At 41.4% G+C, this 20,366-nt stretch overlaps 1 protein-coding gene across 2 annotated transcripts; it reads left to right on the forward strand.

Annotated features, from left to right (window-relative positions):
• Positions 1-4,996: 4,996 nt before the first annotated feature.
• Positions 4,997-18,774, forward strand: nfu1 (NFU1 iron-sulfur cluster scaffold homolog (S. cerevisiae)). Of its 2 annotated transcripts, XM_060931310.1 has the most exons (9): positions 4,997-5,104; positions 10,097-10,191; positions 10,269-10,404; positions 12,719-12,814; positions 14,472-14,538; positions 14,656-14,773; positions 14,933-14,996; positions 15,085-15,259; positions 18,245-18,774. In XM_060931310.1, the coding sequence occupies exons 1-9, from the start codon at positions 5,046-5,048 to the stop codon at positions 18,287-18,289; spliced, it is 855 nt and encodes a 284-aa protein (XP_060787293.1). In that variant the 5' UTR covers positions 4,997-5,045; the 3' UTR covers positions 18,290-18,774. The 2 variants fall into 2 exon arrangements, with proteins under 2 accessions (XP_060787293.1, XP_060787294.1); XM_060931311.1 differs by lacking the exon at positions 12,719-12,814.
• The last annotated feature ends 1,592 nt before the right edge of the window (positions 18,775-20,366 follow it).

The following is a 20,366-nucleotide window of genomic DNA, read 5'->3' on the forward strand; positions in this document are numbered from 1 at the left end:
AGCTTTGCGCTGCAGCTAATGATGCAGACTTCAGACATTAAACGTGACTTGATTGACCACGCAGAAGGGGCCGTGCTAACGTGGAAAAATATGAAATACAATACAATTCACCCTCAGATATTATTTCTGATGTGAGCATGAAGTGCTACATACTAGTGCATCTCAAAAAATTAGAATACCATGAAGTTTCTTTTTTTCATAATTTAATTCAAAAAGGTAAACTTTCATATATTCTATATTCATTACATGTAAAGTGAAATATTTAAAGCCTTTTTTGTTTTAATTTTGATGATTTATGGCTTATAGCTCATGAAAATCAGAAATCCAGTATCTCAAATTATTAGAATATTCCCTAAGATCAATCAAAAAAAGGATTTACAATACAGAAATGTCCAACTTCTGAAAAGTATATTCATTTATACACTCAATACTTGGTTGGGGCTCCTTTACCATGAATTATTGTATCAATGCGGTGTGGCATGGAGGTGATCAGTCTGTGGCACTGCTGAGGTGTTATTGAAGCCCAGGTTGCTTTGATAGTGGCCTTCAGCGTATCTATATTTTTGGGTCAGGTGTTTCTCATCTTCCTCTTGACAATACCCCATAGATTCTCTATGGGGTTCAGATCAGGCAAGTTGGCTGGCCAAACAAACACAGTAATATCATGGTCAGCAAACCATTTAGTAGTAGTTTTGGCACTGTGGGTAGGTGCTAAGTCCTGCTGGAAAAGGAAATCAGCATCTCCAAAAAGCTCGTCAGCAGATGGAAGCATGAAGTGCTCTAAAATCTCCTGGTAGATGGCTGTGTTGACTTTGTACTTGATAAAATATAGTGGACCAACACCAGCAGATGACATGGCACCCCAAATCATCACAGACTGTGAAAACTTCACACTGGGCTTCAAACACCTTGGATTCTGTGCCTCTCCACTCTTCCTCCAGACTCCTAGAACCGTGATTTCCAAATTAAATGCAAAATGTACTTTCATCTGAAAAGAGGACTTTGGACCACTGAGCAATAGTCCATTTCTTTCTCTCCTTAGCCCAGATAAGACACTTCTGACATTGTCTCTGGCTCAGGAGTAGCTTGATATTAGGAATGCGAAAGTTGTATCCCCTTTCTTGAAGATGTCTGTTCGTGATGGGTCTTGATACACTGACACCAGCCTCAGTCCACTCCTTGTGAAGCTCTCCCAAGTTCTTGAATCAACTTTTCTTGACAATCCTCTCAAGACTGCGGCCGTCCCTGTTGCTTGTGCACCTTTTCCAGCCACCCTTTTCAGCAATGACCTTTTGTGGCTTACCCTCCTTGTGGAGGGCATCAGTGATCATCTTCTGGACAACAGTCAAGTCAGCAGTCTTCGCCATGATTGTGGTTGTGTGTACTGAACTAGACCGAGAGATACCCGTACACTGTGTTCATACTGTTTTACTCAAACTCGAAATGAAATATTCTAATATTTTGAGATGTTTTTTTTGTTTGTTTTTGTACTGTATGCCATACTGATTAAAATTAAAATAGAAAAATGCTTGAAACATTTGTTTGTGTGTAATGAGTCTATAATATATAACATTTTCACTTTCTTAAATAACTGATGGAAAATATTGAACTTTTTCACAATATTCTAATTTTTTGAGATGCACTAGTATTGTGTGCTGAGGAGAAAGTGGCTTCAAAATGGCTGCTATTGAGGTTTTTCACCCATGTGACCAAGTCATGTGATGCTGCCATTTTGGACGTCACGGCTCGAATCAGTTTGAATGCGAGGAAGGCGACAAACGAAAAACATAAAAGAAAAAGGAGCGAGATGCAGAAAACACCTTCACTATCCAGCGACGTAGGGCATTTACAGGGCGAGCAGAGGGAGAGGTATTTGCAAAAATTGAGGTTAGCAGGCTTCGAGAACGACGTTTACCTGCTTCCACCAGGATTGTTCACTGACGTACGGAAGTACACGAAGCCCTCGTCTTTACCTGACTTCGGCCCACATGATCTGTATACCTATGTCGTTAAAAACCCATCGCCATCCACAGGTATTGATCTGAAAGCGTACAAGAGTTTGGATGCCTACAAATATTTTGTGTCAGGCTGGGTAACATGCCTACATCAGCGGGTCGTCCCTGGAGCCGGTGGTCGCCATCTTATTACAGCTAAGGTTTGTTCACATTTTCATTTACTTTCGGTCCTCAGGATAAACAAAATGTTATTAAATGTCATTGAAATAACTTCTTAGTCTGTTGAGACATGGCCCGTTATAAATTTGCTGTTACCAGGCAATGACCAAGAACTGTATTATTAGGGTCGCTGTCTGTGTTGTAGCAGTGTACTAGCTGTTAGCACTAGCTAATGTCAACAACAGTAGCTAGTATGTTACTGTAGCAATGTTTACGTTCAGTCATTTGGATGACTGTTAAAACCTTTCAGTCTCAAGTTTTTCCTTTACTGTATTTACAACCCCGATTCCAAAAAAGTTGGGACAAAGTACAAATTGTAAATAAAAACGGAATGCAATAATTTACAAATCTCAAAAACTGATATTGTATTCACAATAGAACACAGACAACATATCAAATGTCGAAAGTGAGACATTTTGAAATTTCATGCCAAATGTTGGCTCATTTGAAATTTCATGACAGCAACACATCTCAAAAAAGTTAGGACGGGGCAATAAGAGGCTGAAAAAGTTAAAGGTACAAAAAAAGGAACAGATGGAGGACCAAATTGCAACTCATTAGGTCAATTGGCAATAGGTCATTAACATGACTGGGTATAAAAAGAGCATCTTGGAGTGGCAGCGGCTCTCAGAAGTAAAGATGGGAAGAGGATCATCAATCCCCCTAATTCTGCGCCGACAAATAGTGGAGCAATATCAGAAAGGAGTTCGACAGTGTAAAATTGCAAAGAGTTTGAACGTATCATCATCTACAGTGCATAATATCATCAAAAGATTCAGAGAATCTGGAAGAATCTCTGTGCGTAAGGGTCAAGGCCGGAAAACCATACTGGGTGCCCGTGATCTTCGGGCCCTTAGATGGCACTGCATCACATACAGGCATGCTTCTGTATTGGAAATCACAAAATGGGCTCAGGAATATTTCCAGAGAACATTATCTGTGAACACGATTCACCGTGCCATCCGCCGTTGCCAGCTAAAACTCTATAGTTCAAAGAAGAAGCCGTATCTAAACACGATCCAGAAGCGCAGACGTCTTCTCTGGGCCAAGGCTCATTTAAAATGGACTGTGGCAAAGTGGAAAACTGTTCTGTGGTCAGACGAATCAAAATTTGAAGTTCTTTATGGAAATCAGGGACGCCGTGTCATTTGGACAAAAGAGGAGAAGGACGACCCGAGTTATCAGCGCTCAGTTCAGAAGCCTGCATCTCTGATGGTATGGGGTTGCATTAGTGCGTGTGGCATGGGCAGCTTACACATCTGGAAAGACACCATCAATGCTGAAAGGTATATCCAGGTTCTAGAGCAACATATGCTCCCATCCAGACGACGTCTCTTTCAAGGAAGACCTTGCATTTTCCAACATGACAATGCCAAACCACATACTGCATCAATTACAGCATCATGGCTGCGTAGAAGAAGGGTCCGGGTACTGAACTGGCCAGCCTGCAGTCCAGATCTTTCACCCATAGAAAACATTTAGCGCATCATAAAACGGAAGATATGACAAAAAAGACCTAAGACAGTTGAGCAACTAGAATCCTACATTAGACAAGAATGGGTTAACATTCCTATCCCTAAACTTGAGCAACTTGTCTCCTCAGTCCCCAGACGTTTACAGACTGTTGTAAAGAGAAAAGGGGATGTCTCACAGTGGTAAACATGGCCTTGTCCCAACTTTTTTGAGATGTGTTGTCATGAAATTTAAAATCACCTAATTTTTCTCTTTAAATGATACATTTTCTCAGTTTAAACATTTGATGTGTCATCTATGTTCTATTCTGAATAAAATATGGAATTGTGAAACTTCCACATCATTGCATTCCGTTTTTATTTACAATTTGTACTTTGTCCCAACTTTTTTGGAATCGGGGTTGTACTAGTTTACTGTAATTATGACCCGGCAGCTATTTACACCGGATCCAGTGTAAATAGCTGCCGGAGCGCGCTCCGGCTTGCTCCCCCTCAAATTAAGCAGCGCGCTCCGGGAGCAAGCCGGAGCGCGCTGCTTAATTTGAGGGGGAGCAAGCCGGAGCACGCTCCGGAACCTCGGCCGGAGCACTCCGGGAGCAAGCCGGAGCGCGCTGCTTAATTTGAGGGGGAGCAAGCCGGAGCGCGCTGCTTAATTTGAGGGGGAGTAAGCCGGAGTGCGCTCCGGCAGCTATTTACACTGGATCCGGTGTAAATAGCTGCCGGATCATAATTACAGTAAACTAGTAAATACAGTAAAGGAAAAACTTGAGACTGAAAGGTTTTAACAGTCATCCAAATGACTGAACGTAAACATTGCTACAGTAACATACCAGCTACTGTTGTTGACATTAGCTAGCTTGACCTTCAAAATGGCGGACACCGGGGCGTCACGTGACCCTGTGACGTCAGGTGAAAAACCTCAATAGTAATATGGAAATTTAGATCATGCTAAAGTCGGAGCAAAAATCCTGTTTAATCTGCTGAAGATTGATTTTTTTTTTTTTAATTTAGGCTGAATGACTACATTTGGGCAGGGAGGGATTATGAATGCTATTTTATCAAGGTACAAAAATGAACTCCCTTTCTGAGGACCAAATACTATTTTAAAGTCTAAATACTGTCCACTTCAGTCATGTTTTTTCTCATTTTAATTCAGTATTTGGGGGTATATAATATCAAACGTGTTTGTCTTTCCCAGAAATAAGGTCAAATTTCTACATTATCGAATAAAAACAAGAGAAGTTTCTGGTGAGCTAACAGACTTAGCCGTTTAGCTCGCTTCAGTTTCTTCACAGAAAGTCTCGCGCGCCATCTAGCGCCTTGTAATCAGTTAAACCGGAAGTGCCAGTTTTACCATGCAAATCGGTTACGGAAGTGACGCGTTTTGACCCTGACAAACATGGCGGCGCACAGGTGTGCAAGAGTTTTCCGGAATGTCTCTTCACTTGTCACAGGAACGTAAGTGGAGACTTTATAATATAATAGTTTCTGATATAATAGTTTTAGTTTGAGTTATTTCAATCAGAAAATAGTGATTTATTTGTGTAAATGTTGTGTGAAGTCTCACTGAGGTCTGAGTGGCGCAGTGACGACTTTTTCAAGGAGATTGGACAAGTCAGTGTATTATTATTATTATTATTAGCTTACAACTTGTAATATTTTAGATATGATTATTTACCAGTTGTGTTTACTACTACTAATAGCTAGTAATAATAACGTGTGTTAATTAATTAATTAAATTAATTAATTAATTACATTTACAATGCTGCTACAGTGCATTCATCTAAATACACTACCGTTCAAAAGTTTGGGGTCACTTTGAAATGTCCTTCGGGTCAGCCACAATCAGATGTACCTACTTGTTTGAGATCATGTAACACTATGTAACAGCCTTCTATTTATGTTTATTAAACTTTCATATGTTGTAATGGTAGACTATCATTGCCAATGTATGACGTTTCAAAGCCAGATCATAATTTACCACCACTGAATCCATGTTTCAGTTTTTTTTATCAGACAAACTCTTCATATTGCACATTTTCACCATGTAACGCATGTTCATTTGATTTAATACCCCAGAACGCATCATTGCTGCTTAAACTTGGCAATAATTTGTCAAACACTAACTGTTTTAGTAAATCAGCAGATTTTTGAGGAACAAATTGACAGCTGAATCACGGAATTCCGATAAAAATGAAATCTTTCACAATAGTTTTGTCAATGGGGGGTGCTGAACCTAATTTGTTTTCTTTGTCACTGCAAAGTTGAAAATGGCCTGAGAAATCTTATTTAATGCATTTTAATAAACACTTTAAATTAAATAGACATTTTATGTAGTATGTGATATGATTTGATACAAAAACCTTGTTGCTGGCGGCATATGTTTGCAAAATTCACATGCCAAAGATTTTGCGTGTCATTTCCGTTGTTTTCTGTAGTGTCCGTAACGGTCTTGCTGTAACAGAATGCTGCAGAATTTTTTACCATTTCTGGTGATTATGACATGCATTGGTCCTGTTGGTCTCATGTAGGGCTCTAGTTACATATTCATACGTCTTTAGTTGTTATATTAATAGATATATTTGCAATATGTAGTGTCCGTAACGGGTGTAGTGTCCGTAACGTTATGTGTAACATTGTTCAAGAAGTATATAAGCTATGTAATCTTTGATGGAAAGGACAACCAACTGTCAATTAATTAAGGAACTAGTATAATAAGCCGATACTATGCATAAAATGATGTTTTGTGAGCCCAATAATTGGAGCTTTAATAAAGTGTTGTGAAATTTTGTGTTTCTCTGTCTAATATCGGGGTCCCTGATGACATGTCACATAACTAGAAGACCCAGCAAATATATGTAACTATACTCAATTGTAACATTCAACAGGGCACTTTATGGCATAACAGTTCGTTGCCCCATCAACATTTGCTTTTGAGGTGTTTTAAGTGGATCTATCCCGTTATATCTTTTAATGTAGTGTCCGTAACGTCAACAACCTAGCAGAGTGGGGCATGTATAAAATGAGGTATATTTTCAAAACGGAAAGAGAATGCTACGTGAAATTTTTAGGTATGGGACCCCAATATGTTCAAGCCCATAATATCACAGTTTTGACCATTTTGGGTAACCTTGGTTTTTTTTTTTAAATTATTTTGGAACCTATAGGGTCCATCTGATCTTGGCTGACCCGCTTATTTTTGAAAGAAAAGCACTGTTCTTTTCAATGAAGATCACTTTAAACTAATCAGAAATCCACTCTATACATTGCTAATGTGGTAAATGACTATTCTAGCTGCAAATGTCTGGTTTTTGGTGCAATATCTCCATAGGTGTATAGAGGCCCATTTCCAGCAACTCTCACTCCAGTGTTCTAATGGTACAATGTGTTTGCTCATTGCCTCAGAAGGCTAATGGATGATTAGAAAACCCTTGTACAATCATGTTAGCACAGCTGAAAACAGTTTAGCTCTTTAGAGAAGCTATAAAACTGACCTTCCTTTGAGCAGATTGAGTTTCTGGAGCATCACATTTGTGGGGTCGATTAAATGCTCAAAATGGCCAGAAAAACGTCTCGACTATATTTTCTATTCATTTTACAACTTATGGTGGGTGAATTGTCTGGGTGAATTGTCTGGGTGACCCCAAACTTTTGAACGGTAGTGTACAAACGGTTGCTTTTCGAGAAAGTTCTTTTACTCTCTCATACAGTGGTTAGGATGTGAATGATGGAGAGAATAACAATAGAGATATGGATGTACCGGTATGTGAAAAATGAAACACTTGGGGGCGTGCTGTTCTAGGAATATAATCAACGACGAGGTGATGTGACGATGCAGAGCTACTATACTGTGTTATACTTAACCGGTTTTTCCAATGATGACAGCTTTCTGAGTTGTACAGGTGGCACAGTGGTGTAGTAGTTAGCCCTGTCACTTCACAGCAAGAAGGTTCTGGGTTCAAACCTCATGGCCGACGGGGGCCTTTCTGTGTGGAGTTTGCATGTTCTCCCTGTGTCTGTATGGGTTTCCTCTACAGTTCAAAGACATGCAGTCTAAGTAAAATACCCAGCCACTGGTTGAGTTGCATGTCGGTCCTGGGATCGAGATGCTGACCTTTTCTGCTCCTCGGACCTGCCTGATCCATCCTGGTGCCCGGTATCTGGTTGGAGTCTCATCGCATCGCTCCTGTGGAGGGCGGCCCCATGTGGACAGTTGGGGGTTGTGCCTGGAGAACGCTCTGGACTCTTGCAGTGGTGCTTTTGTGGCTGGGGGCTGCAGTTGACTTGCTGACTTTGGGACTGCGGTTGTCGTGAACGGTTTTGCGCTCGGGTTTCCATCAGTGGGGGGTTTATAGCATCAACGAAGATGACTTTATGTTAGGACTGTTAATGCTATAGTCATGTTGTCTGTTGTTGCCTGGATGGGGATGGGTTCCCTTTTGAGTCTGGTTCCTCTCGAGGTTTCTTCCTCATGTCGTCTGAGGGAGTTTTTCCTTGCCACCGTCGCCACAGGCTTGCTCATTGGGGATAGATTAGGGATAAAATTAGCTCATATTTTAAGTCGTTCAAATTCTGTAAAGCTGCTTTGCGACAGTATTATTGTTAAAAGCGCTATACAAATAAACTTGACTTGACTGGGGTTGTACAAGCCAGTGTATACTTAACCACGGTACCAAGCCCGGACAGATTGAGGCGGTTTGTGTCAGGAAGGGCATCCGGTGTAAAAGCTATGCCAGTGGCGGGGGCAGGGGGGCTGACCGCCTTCCCTCCCTAAAATTATGTTGGGGGAGGCTGCACCCCACCAAGTTACGATGGGAGGCCTTTGACTATTTACAAGGAAGAAAAGGAGAGAGTAGTGTGAATAAACATCCCGCTGCGTGCCTTTGTTTTCCCTTATTAAATCCCGCTGCGTCCCTTCATCCCGGCGGCATCCCTTTGTACTGTAGTTTGGTAGCACCCATTCGCACCAAAACCGATGCAAATTAGCCTGGCCATGATGTCACCTATTGCCTCCGCTTTCCGGGATTTTCCTTACTTGGCTTACGCAGAACTGCAAACCCCAACATTTTTAGTAGACAAGCTGATTTTATGAATATTCTCTGGACTAATTAACCCGTTGCTGTGGGAACTGTCTATACATGTCTGGTCTCCTTGGGTACTCGCGCCAAAGCGTGGACCCTGTGACAACAAGACTATGACAGTGTCGCTACATTTGTATCCGACTGATAACTCGTGTCCTGTCCGGATGGCTAGATAGCGTTCACGAGGCGTACAAGCAGTTTTGGGCGCCCAAAAACTTGATGCTGCTCTACTAGATCTACATGAATTCGCTTGCTGCCCGACCACTCACTGAAAATCAGTATGAAGAGGCGTTTCAGACAAAAATCCATCGCAAACTTTTTGGGCTCGACAAAGGCACCCAAGTTGCTTGATGGTAACGATACAATTTGCCAAAGAACACATCGACTGGCCTAAAGAGAAATGGAAAAACATTTTGTGGACTGATGAAAGTAAAATTGTTCTTTTTGGGTCCAAGAGCCGCAGACAGTTTTTCAGACGACCCCCAAACACTGAATTCAAGCCACAGTACACTCTCAAGACAGTGAAGCATGGTGGTGCAAGCATCATGATATGGGGATGTTTCTCTTACTGTGGTGTTGGGCCCATTTATCGCATACCAGGGATCATGGATCAGTTTGCATATATCAAAATGCTTGAAGAGGTCATGTTGCCTTATGCTGAAGAGGAAATGCCCTTGAAATGGGTGTTTCAACAAGACAACGACCCCAAACACACCAGTAAGCGAGCAGCATCAGGGTTCAAGACCAACAGAATGAAAGTTATGGATGGCCAGCCCAATCCCCGGACCTTAATCCGATAGAAAACTCGTGGGGTGACATCAAAAATGCTGTTTCTGAGGCAAAACCAAGAAATGCAGAGGAATTGTGGAATGTTGTCAAATCATCCTGGGCTGGAATACCTGTTCACAGGTGCCAGAAGTTCTCAGAAACCGTGGTTATACAACTAAATATTAGTTTAGTGATTCACAGGAATACTAAATCCTTAAGATTTTTCCAGTTTATACAGTAAATATTTGGAGTTTGTAATGAAAAATGCAGACACTGCTATTTTTTTGAACAGCCCAATGTTCATTTTTCTTCATTTTCTGTAAAGTAATTAAAATATTGATACATTTTTCTTCATGTTTTGATGTAGAATATAATGTACATTGTTCCCAATGCATGGAAATAAAAACTATTATAAGGATTTTGAGCTTTACTCACGTTTTTAAACACACTGCTATTATTTTGAACACAACTGTAAGTATAAATCTTACGCAAATGTATTAATCATTTAAATGATATTTAATTACATCATGCATCAGTTACTGTATGAGTTTCCATCCTGTACAGTCGTTAAATGAGGTCTGATTTATTCCTCGATCCCTAGAAGATCTGCTGCGTGCAAATATCACCACGGAGCTGCACTCAGTACGCTGTCCTTCAGCATGAGGACATTACCACGATGTCCCACAGCCATGTTTGGTGAGTGTTTAGGGCACAACGGGGCATCCACTGTGATTTGAAGCTTACACTAACCGTACGTTTTCGTTTCTGTCTAGTGAGAAACATGTTTATTCAGACTCAAGACACTCCAAACCCAAACAGTCTGAAGTTTCTCCCTGGGCGGACGGTGTTGGACTCGGGCACGATGGACTTTGTAGCTCCCAGAGATGCTTTCTGCTCTCCACTGGCCAGGTAATGATGTATTTTGTTCTTCAAATATACAACTCTGATTCCAAAAAAAGTCATGTAAAATGTAAATAAAAACAGGATGCAAATATTTTCAAATCCTTTTTGATCCATCTTCAATTGAGTACAGGACTAAGACAAGATATTTAATGTTCAAACTGATCAGCTTTATTGTTTTTCGTAAATATTGACTCATCCTGAATTTGATGCCTGAAACATGTTCCAATAAAGTTGGGACAGGGTGAGAGAAGCCTGGGAAAGTTGTGGAACATTGGCAGCTGTGGTCTAAAGGTTAGAGATGCAGCCTTGGGGCCCAAATTGTTGCTGGTTCAATTCCCTGGACTGGCAAGAAAATCCATGACTGAAGTGCACTCGAGCAAGGAACCTAACCCCCTCTGCTCCCCAGGCGCTGAGTGTGTGTTCATGTTGTGTCACTCTGGATAAGCGCATCTCCTAAATGCCTGTAATGTAATTGGAAAGGCTCAATCGTTCCCAAGAAATAATTGAGCAAGGTGAAAACAATACAGTGTAGAAAATAGTACCAGTCAAATGTTTGTATACCCCTACTCTACACATTCATAGGTCTTTCTGTATTTGGACTATTTTCTATGTTGTAGAACAATACTGAATAAGACATCAAAACTATATAAAATAACATCTGGAACATGTACAGTGGTGCTTGAAAGTTTGTGAACCCTTTAGAGTTTTCTGTATTTCTGCATAAATATGACCTAAAACAACATCAGATTTTCATGTAACTCCTAAAAGTAGATAAAAAGAACCCAGTTAAACAAATGAGACAAAACTATTATACTAGGTCATTTATGTATTTATTGAGGAAAATGATCCAATATTACATATCTGTGAGTGGCAAAAGTATGTGAACCTCTAGGATCAGCAGTTAATTTGAAGGTGAAATTAGAGTCAGGTGTTTTCAATCAATGGGATGACAATCAGGTGTGAGTGGGCGCCCTGTTTTATTTAAAGAACAGGGATCTATCAAAGTCTGATCTTCACAACACATGTTTGTGGAAGTGTATCATGGCACGAACAAAGGAGATTTCTGAGGAGCTCAGAAAAAGCGTTGTTGATGCTCATCAGGCTGGAAAAGGTTATAAAACCATCTCTAAAGAGTTTGGACTCCACCAATCTACAGTCAGACAGATTGTGTACAAATGGAGGAAATTCAAGACCATTGTTCCCCTCCCCAGGAGTGGTCGACCAACAAAGATCTCTCCAAGAGCAAGGCATGTAATAGTTGGCGAGGTCACAGAGGACCCCAGGGGAACTTCTGAGCAACTGAAGGCCTCTCTCACATTGGCTAATGTTCATGAGTCCACCATCAGGAGAACACTGAACAACAATGGTGTGCATGGCAGGGTTGCAAGGAGAAAGCCACTGCTCTCCAAAAAGAACATTGCTGCTCGTCTGCAGTTTGCAGTGGACAAGCCAGAAGGCTATTGGAAAAATGTTTTGTGGACGGATGAGACCAAAATAGAACTTTTTGGTTTAAATCAGAAGCGTGATGTTTGGAGAAAGGAAAACACTGCATTCCAGCATAAGAACCTTATCCCATCTGTGAAACATGGTGGTGGTGGTAGTATCATGGTTTGGGCCTGTTTTGCTGCATCTGGGCCAGGACGGCTTGCCATCATCGATGGACAAATGAATTCTGAATTATACCAGCGAATTCTAAAGGAAAATATCAGGACATCTGTCCATGAACTGAATCTCAAGAGAAGGTGGGTCATGCAGCAAGACAACGACCCTAAGCACACAAGTCGTTCTACCAAAGAATAGTTAAAGAAGAATAAAGTTAATGTTTTGGAACAGCCAAGTCAAAGTCCTGACCTTAATCCAATGGAAATGTTGTGGAAGGACCTGAAGCGAGCAGTTCATGTGAGGAAACCCACCAACATCCCAGAGTTGAAGCTGTTCTGTACGGAGGAATGGGCTAAAATTCCTCCAAGCCGGTGTGCAGGACTGATCAACAGTTACCGCAAACGTTTAGTTGCAGTTATTGCTGCACAAGGGGGTCACACCAGATACTGAAAGCAAAGGTTCACATACTTTTGCCACTCACAGATATGTAACATTGGATCAATTTCCTCAATAAATAAATGACCAAATATAATATTTTTGTCTCATTTGTTTAACTGGGTTCTCTTTATCTACTTTTAGGACTTGTGTGAAAATCTGATGATGTTTTAGGTCATATTTATGCAGAAATATAGAAAATTCTAAAGGGTTCACAAACTTTCAAGCACCACTGTATGGAGTTATGTGGTAAACAAAAAAGTGTTTATTTTTCGTATTTTAGATTCTTGAAAGTATCCAGCGTTTACCTTGACGCTTTGCACACTATTGGCGTTATTGTAACCAGCTTCATGAGGTTGGAATGCTTTTCAATTAACAGGTGAGTCTCGTCAAAAGTTAATTAGTGGACGAGTTTCTTGCCTTCTTAATGTGTTTGAGAGCTCAAACGGTAAATAATAAATAATAACAATACAGTAAATAGCCCTATTCAACACCACAACTGTAGTAATCCGTATTATGTCAAGAACCGCTCAACTCAGGCTACATCCACACGACAATGGCAACGAGATGTTATTTAAAAAAATATCGCGTCCACATGGGCAACGATCAGTAAAATATCAGGTCCATATGGCAACGCAATGCTTGCTGAAAACGATGCAATACACATGCCACACCTCTAGGGGCGCTGTAAGACGGTCCCTTCGGAGACATCAGAACAATAGAAGAAGTAAGGACGCATGCGCATAAACTACTATGCGCGAGACTTCATATTAGCCACAAAGTCAGAAAAATCTGTTCGTAAAATTACGTTATAATGACCAAATACAATGAAAAGTATTTTTCCAGTCTCACCTGAGAAAGGTAATCCCATGTGATCTCGTTTGGACGGTAAACCTGTTGGTACAATTAAACGCAGCACATGAATGAGGCATCTTTATTCTCCACTTTGCCCCATCCAATATGGTGGCAAGGATGACGTATGATTCTACGCGGAAGGCGGCGTCTTTAATGGTCCGGAATAAATTGAATGCTACACGTTGATGGATTAATTTGTTGTTCTACGCCCTTTTTGAGGAATGTATTGTAGGACTTAAACCAACATCTGAAGAGGTGAGATCGCTCCTTTTTTTCCCTATTTTTGCTGGCGGGATTGACTCTCACACACACACACACTCTCACTTTGCACCATTACACAATAAATATTCACAGTGAAATTATTTTGTAAGCGCGTTTCATGAACCAAGTTATAGAATTTGTTGACAACTCGCATCGAGTTCGTTACACTTCTACCCGGCGTGAAGCACTCACAGTCATGTGGTTGTGACGTCATCGTAAACAAATCCGTTCTACTCATCCAGACGACTTCGCAACGGCAACGTTGCCAGATCTTTCCACTCTGGGATGCGTTCTCAAAAGATTGCGTTTTGGGGCACCCAAAACGCCGGTGCTGTGTGGACGCCAGGCCTAAACGATAAACAATTGTATCGGATTCACCTGAATCCGTTGCCGTGTGGACAGGGCCTCAGTAAAGAGAAACGACATCCATCATTACTTTAATACATGAAAAAGTGTCTTTGAATTAATAAAGAAAAACATTGTGTAATTGTGTTCACCATCATTTCCAGGGGTGCCAGTGATCGTGGCACGTGTGTTTGTGTTGAGAATAATTATTTCTTGATGAGGGATTTGTTTTTCCTCTGAATACATTTTTCAATTAAAGGTTGGATTTTTCCCATTTTTTCAGTGTGAGATGAAGCGACTTCACCAAAAGGTGGATTTTTCTTCTGTCTCTTTTTATTAATCTTTATAAGGGGAAATCTTTACAGTATTTTTTAATCTTTACAATAATTACGGCGGGCACTGTATAGGTTAACGTGCACTCTGAGAAAATTTTTTTTTTTTCTGTTTGTTTAAATTGATGCAAGAAGCTTATTTTCTTCCCAATCTGGCTAAACATTTGATTTTAATACTGAGTAAAAACCTGGCTAATGGTCTCGCTCTTGGATCCCAACACTGCCGTGTGTCACTTTTTACAGGCAGCTCTTCAGAATTGATGGAGTCAAAAGCGTCTTCTTAGGCCCAGATTTCATAACCATCACAAAGGTATGGGGCGGGGGGGAGATTTCTTCAATATTTTATTTTATTTTTTTAAACTCAGCCATCCGTGTCTGTTTAGAAACATAATACTGATGTCTAACTGTCGAGCTTTCTTGTTGTCAGAGTGATTCTCACACGGAGTGGAAGTTGATTAAACCGGACGTCTTCGCCACCATTATGGACTTCTTCACATCCGGCCTTCCTGTTGTGAATGAAGACGCCGCTCCGCGTTCAGACACCGGTACTGTCACTATAGTAGCCTGTGATGATCATTTTCATGCTCTAGTTATTTTCTAATGTTGGTTACAAGAGCTAAATCAGACCACCTGTCTGTTAGAATAGCCTTCTCTCTCGCTTTCCTTTTTTTTTTTTTTAAACACTTCTCTCAACTTTGCTCTAGCGCCCTCGGATGATGACGATGAGGTCGTTGCCATCATTAAAGAGCTGCTCGACACACGGATCAGGTGCTGTCGCAGTCTCTCTGCTGTTTATATCTAACTGACCCTATTACTGAGCGGTTCCTATAGCGGTACGGTTCCTATTCCCTCTCAGGCCCACAGTGCAGGAGGACGGGGGCGACGTGCTCTACCGGGGTTTTGAGGACGGCATCGTGAAGCTGCAGCTCCAGGGTTCGTGCACCAGCTGTCCGAGTTCCATCGTCACGCTGAAGAATGGCATCCAGAACATGCTGCAGTTTTACGTCCCCGAGGTGGAGGGAGTGGAACAGGTAACCGAGGAAAAGAAATATATTTACTTTGTGTTAATATCTGGGCAGCATGGTGGTGTAGTGGTTAGCGCTGTCGCCTCACGGCAAGAAGGTTCGGGTTCGAGCCCCATGGCCGGCGAGGGCCCTTCTGTGCGGAGTTTGCATGTTCTCCCCATGTCCGCGTGGGTTTCCTCCGGGTGCTCCGGTTTCCCCCACAGTCCAAAGACATGCAGGTTAGGTTAACTGGTGACTCTAAATTGAGCGTAGGTGTGAATGTGAGTGTGAATGGTTGTCTGTGTCTATGTGTCAGCCCTGTGATGACCTGGCGACTTGTCCAGGGTGTACCCCGCCTTTCACCCGTAGTCAGCTGGGATAGGCTCCAGCTTGCCTGCAAACCCTGTACAGGATAAAGCGGCCACAGATAATGGATAGACGGGTGTTAATATCTGTCCTGTTCATGTGTCTCACACCCTCTCCAATGTCACGATGAAAAAAAAGCTTCACGTTGACTGATTTTTATGCCACAGCGATATTGAATTCTCGATTCCGATTGGCCTGAAGGGCTTTTGTATTTTCGTTATCGTTTCTATAGTAACAGCTCACACAAGGACTTGTATAATGGACGTTCTGCATAAACAGAAGACGTTTATTCAGCATTTATGGAAAGATTTGCATTTCCATCACGTAAAACAAGTTTGCTTAATGCTGACTTTATTTCTGTAAATTCTGACTTTTCTCATTTCTCTAAATTCCAACTTATTTCTTATTTCTCGAAATTCCAACTTTTTCTCTGAATTCTTACTATTTCTCACAATTCCGACTTATTCCTTATTGCTCTGAATTCTGACTTTATTACTCAGAATTCCAACTGGTTTCTCAAAATTCTGATTTGTTTCTTATTTCTTGAAATTCTGACCATCTCAAAATTCCAACTTTATTTCTCAAAATTCCGACCCATTTCTTTGAATTCTGACTTATTTCTTGGAATTCCGACTTAATTCTCAAAATTCTGACTTGTTTCTGAAAAATTATGACTTTCTCGAAATTCTGACTTATTTCTTGAAATTCTGACATTCCTTTTATTTGTTTGTTTGTTTGTTTGTTTAGAGTGGCTAATCATCCTTTCTTGCAGCTGAATTGTGAAGGATGCATTTCAACATGGCCGAGTCAAAAGCATACAAAGGCGCCACAGGCAGCCACCAGACTACTCATGTCTGACCAAGGAACACAGCCCAGATATTAACACCTATGGGCAGTATCCAATTAACCAAACCACAGGTCTTTGGACTGTGGGGGAAACCGGAGCACCCAGAGGAACCCCACGTGGAGATGGGGAGAACATGCAAACTCCACCCAGAAAGGCCCTAGTCAGCGAAAGGGCTCAAACCCAGGACCTTCTTGCTGTGAGGCAACAGCGCTAACCACTACACCACCGTGCCGCCCAATTTCTCGGAATTCCGACTATAGTTCTTATTTCTCAAAATGTCGACTTATTTTTCTGAAGTCTGACTTTATTTCTTGAAATTCTGACTCTTTTAGCCGATCAGGCAGTGTCACCTCCTTGGCATTATGTTAACCACAAAGCTTTACACATGGAAAATGAAAATGGATGCAATGCTGGAGGACATGGTTTCATAAACCATGAGATGATATTGGATGGTATTGAGATATTGGAGGCTTGGTATTAACCTCGATTTCTGGAGAGGACTCTGTCTAACAATCAACTCTTGCGGAGATGGAAACAAGACCGATAAATAAGCGGTCACGTTCTTAAATAAAGTCGGAATTCCGAGAATTAAGAAATCTGTTACAAGTCGGAAACAGGCTTCCATACGCCATTACCAGCCATTTTGTAACAATCAGCAGTAAAGCTGTAACATTTTCTGAAACAGGAAAGTGTGACAGGACGGAGGATTTTCCTGTTCCTATGGGGGGGGGGGAATACTGCTGAGGGAAAGACTTTAGATTCTGTAACATAACTGATTACAGGAACTAACTTCTTTTGTAGACGTTACAATATTTAATGCAGCTATAAACAGAGAAAATCCATGACGTCATCAGGCCGAGAAATTCATATATTTTTTCACCAGCCAGCCGGACTAGTTACCTTCCAAAGTAACTCGCCAAACAGAAAATCAACTTAATTATTTATGGAAAAATTAATTATTCCATAAAAATCGTATCGCAGCCAAGGCCTACCCTGCTCCCACGTTTGCTTATCAGTCCTTTGTCGTTTCTCCTTCTCGTACGCTTTATCGGCGGCCTTTTTCTCCTCTTCAGACCGACGTCGCTTTGTCCCCGTCTCTGGCGGTTTCTGTACACCTTTCAGAAAATTCCACATCGCAACATAGCTTTGGTAGATGTTAACAACAACAAAAACGTGTTTAAATGGGCGATAATGTGGCCACATCTATTGAATTTGATAACATGATTACCGTGATATTAAACGAGATGCGTTATATGCATGCGCAGTAGTGAAAAAACCAACAGCCTGACTCGTACACGATATGATTCGGAATTCTTCAGTATTTTCCGTCCTGCCGATAAACACATCGATTAACACAGACACGGCACGCGCTTAATATGTGGCGGCTTTAGTTGACGGTGTGTCTGAATCTTCGCTTCATATATATTTTTTATTTTCAACTAGCCAGCCGGGCTGGCTAGTGACAGGAAGTACCCGCCAAATGACAAATTAAGTCGCCTTGGGCAACCGGACCACCGCGAATTTCGAGCCATGCGTCATTCTTTATTTAATTTCAAAAACTGCCATCGGTGGCAAACTGCTGTACTGCGAAATAAAACTCTTCAGGATGTGCTGTTCTTGGCAAACAATTAAGATACGATGATCTTTGCTCAAGCTCCCTCACTATCGTCACAATCTCGAGGGTGTGAATGCTGATTAAGGAACATGTAGTGACCAGCTGGCGACAGCGAACACCTTTAAACACATTATTAGTTGTGTACACAGTGTGATGTCATCCTGGACTTTTTGCTTTCTCTCAGGTGAAGGACGAGGATGACGGAGTGGAACAACACACCCAGCAATGAGTGCTAGGAAGCAGGATCTGGAACACACTCCTGCCTCCTACGTCTCATAAAGCTGACTGAGGATGATGCCTGATTAAAAACAGGAAGGTGTTCACTAATACAGTGGCACAAAATTACTGTACACCATAGGTGTGATTTTCCCAGACATGTTTAGGGAACTGTTGGGGAATATTCTTATGGAAATGTGTCAAATGGTTCCAGTAAGGCTTATCTCATTCACATCTTTTGGTTTTGTCTGAAATCCAAGTGATAGTGCAATAAACAATACTGTAAATTCAAGCTGAGCAAACACCACTTAGATCCTGACCACATCGGGCACTTGTGATATTTATAGCACTTTCAGTTTTCTTCTCAATGTTTCATGCTAGAATTCAAGACACAAAATGCTTTTTTTTTTTCAACAAAAATGCATCGTGTGTCTTTATAGATGGTGTGCAGTTAAAATACATTCATTTATATGCACAAAAATAAAATGTTATTGCGAATATTTATATACACCTTGTATAATGCATGTATGTGTGTGTGTGTGTATATATATGTGTAATAATATATGTAATGTATGTATAATGAATGTTAGATGGACAGATAAAATGTAGAATGAAAACTATGGGAAATAACAAACCAACAACCAGTAGAGAAAGAAAGCTTTCTTTCTTTCTTTCTATGGGAAATAACAAATCAACAACCAGTAGAGATGCAAATCCAGAAGAAGAAGTGGAGCTGGATAGGATGTACACTCAGAAAGCTGCCAAATAACATCAGTAGGCAAGCTTTAAAATGGAACCCTCAAGGAAAAAGGAAAAGAAGTCATCCCAAAAACATCTGGAGGAGAGGCGTTGAAGGCGAAATGGGAGCCAGGGGTTCTTCACGGTCAACGTTAGAGAAAACTGTACAAAATAGGACTAGATGGAAAGCTCCTGTTGGTGGTCTATGCACCGAGGGAGCCTAAGGGCTTAATAATATAAAATATATTGTATAATAATAAGTAGACCATTAGCTCTAAAGGTAAAGTCTGAGATTTTAGCTCAAGCTAGCTCTTTTAAAACTCAAAACCCAAACAAATATGGTAAAGTCTGAGATTTTAGCTCAAGCTAGCTCTTTTAAAACTCAAAACCCAAACAAATATGGGTTTATGCCTTCAATAAGTTTCCAGACTTTTTTCGTAGGGGCACTTTTATTGATAGTACACACATGAAACTCTAGTCCCCTTCGAAGTAATCTCCCCCGGCTGCAATACACTTGTTGTACCGTTCCAACAACTTCTGGAAGGCCCCCTGGAAGTCCTCTTGTGTGAGCGTGTCAATGACCCTCGTCACAGCCTCTTTCATCTCCTCAATTGTCTCATAACGACTGCCTCTGAGGTTTTCCTTGAGCTTAGGGAATAACCAAAAGTCACAGGGAGCAAGGTCTGGGCTGTAGGGAGGGTGAGGAACTGTCTTGATGCCCATCTGGGTCAAATAGTCTGTGACAAGGATGGAGTTGTGGACTGGTGCATTGTCCTGGTGGAAATGCCACTGACCTGATTTGAAGAGTGCTGGCCTCTTCCGACGGAATCTCCTCCTGAACTCCCTTAAAACCTCAACATAGTATTCCTTGTTGACCGTCTGTCCAGTGGGAACCCAGTGCATGTAGATCATGCCCGTGCTGTCAAAAAGTTTCTGGGTGGATTTGCTCTGTCTGGCTTTCTTGGGTCTGGGAGAGCCAGCATGCTTCCACTGGGACCTCTGTCTCTTGGTCTCTGGGTCATAGCAGTAGATCCAGCTTTCATCGCAGGTAACCAGGGCATCAAGAACTTGGGGATCTGAATTAATGAGCTCGACCATCTCCCTGCTGTCATTACAACGTCTTTCTTTCTGATCTTCACTGAGCACCCTTGGGACAAACTTCGCGCAAATCTTCCGCATCTTCAGTTCCTCGTGAATAATTGTGTGTACAGTTCCCACACTGACACCAAACTGTGCACTTATTGTCTCTATAGACACACGACGGTCCGTATCCATGAAATTACTTATTTGGCCAATCAACTCTGGTGTTCTGACTTCCCTACTCCTCCCACACCTCTCATCATCCCTCACAG

This window comes from Neoarius graeffei, chromosome 10, assembly GCF_027579695.1.
Source record: "Neoarius graeffei isolate fNeoGra1 chromosome 10, fNeoGra1.pri, whole genome shotgun sequence".
NCBI classification, from domain to species: Eukaryota; Metazoa; Chordata; class Actinopteri; order Siluriformes; family Ariidae; genus Neoarius; species Neoarius graeffei.

Bases quoted from the DNA above. Each gene is read 5' to 3' on its own strand.
- nfu1 (XM_060931310.1), top strand. From the start codon at position 5,046: ATGGCGGCGCACAGGTGTGCAAGAGTTTTCCGGAATGTCTCTTCACTT. The intron at 12,815-14,471 runs GTGAGTCTCGTC...CACTTTTTACAG, and splicing joins GAATGCTTTTCAATTAACAG to GCAGCTCTTCAGAATTGATG. The intron at 15,260-18,244 runs GTAACCGAGGAA...GCTTTCTCTCAG, and splicing joins AGGTGGAGGGAGTGGAACAG to GTGAAGGACGAGGATGACGG.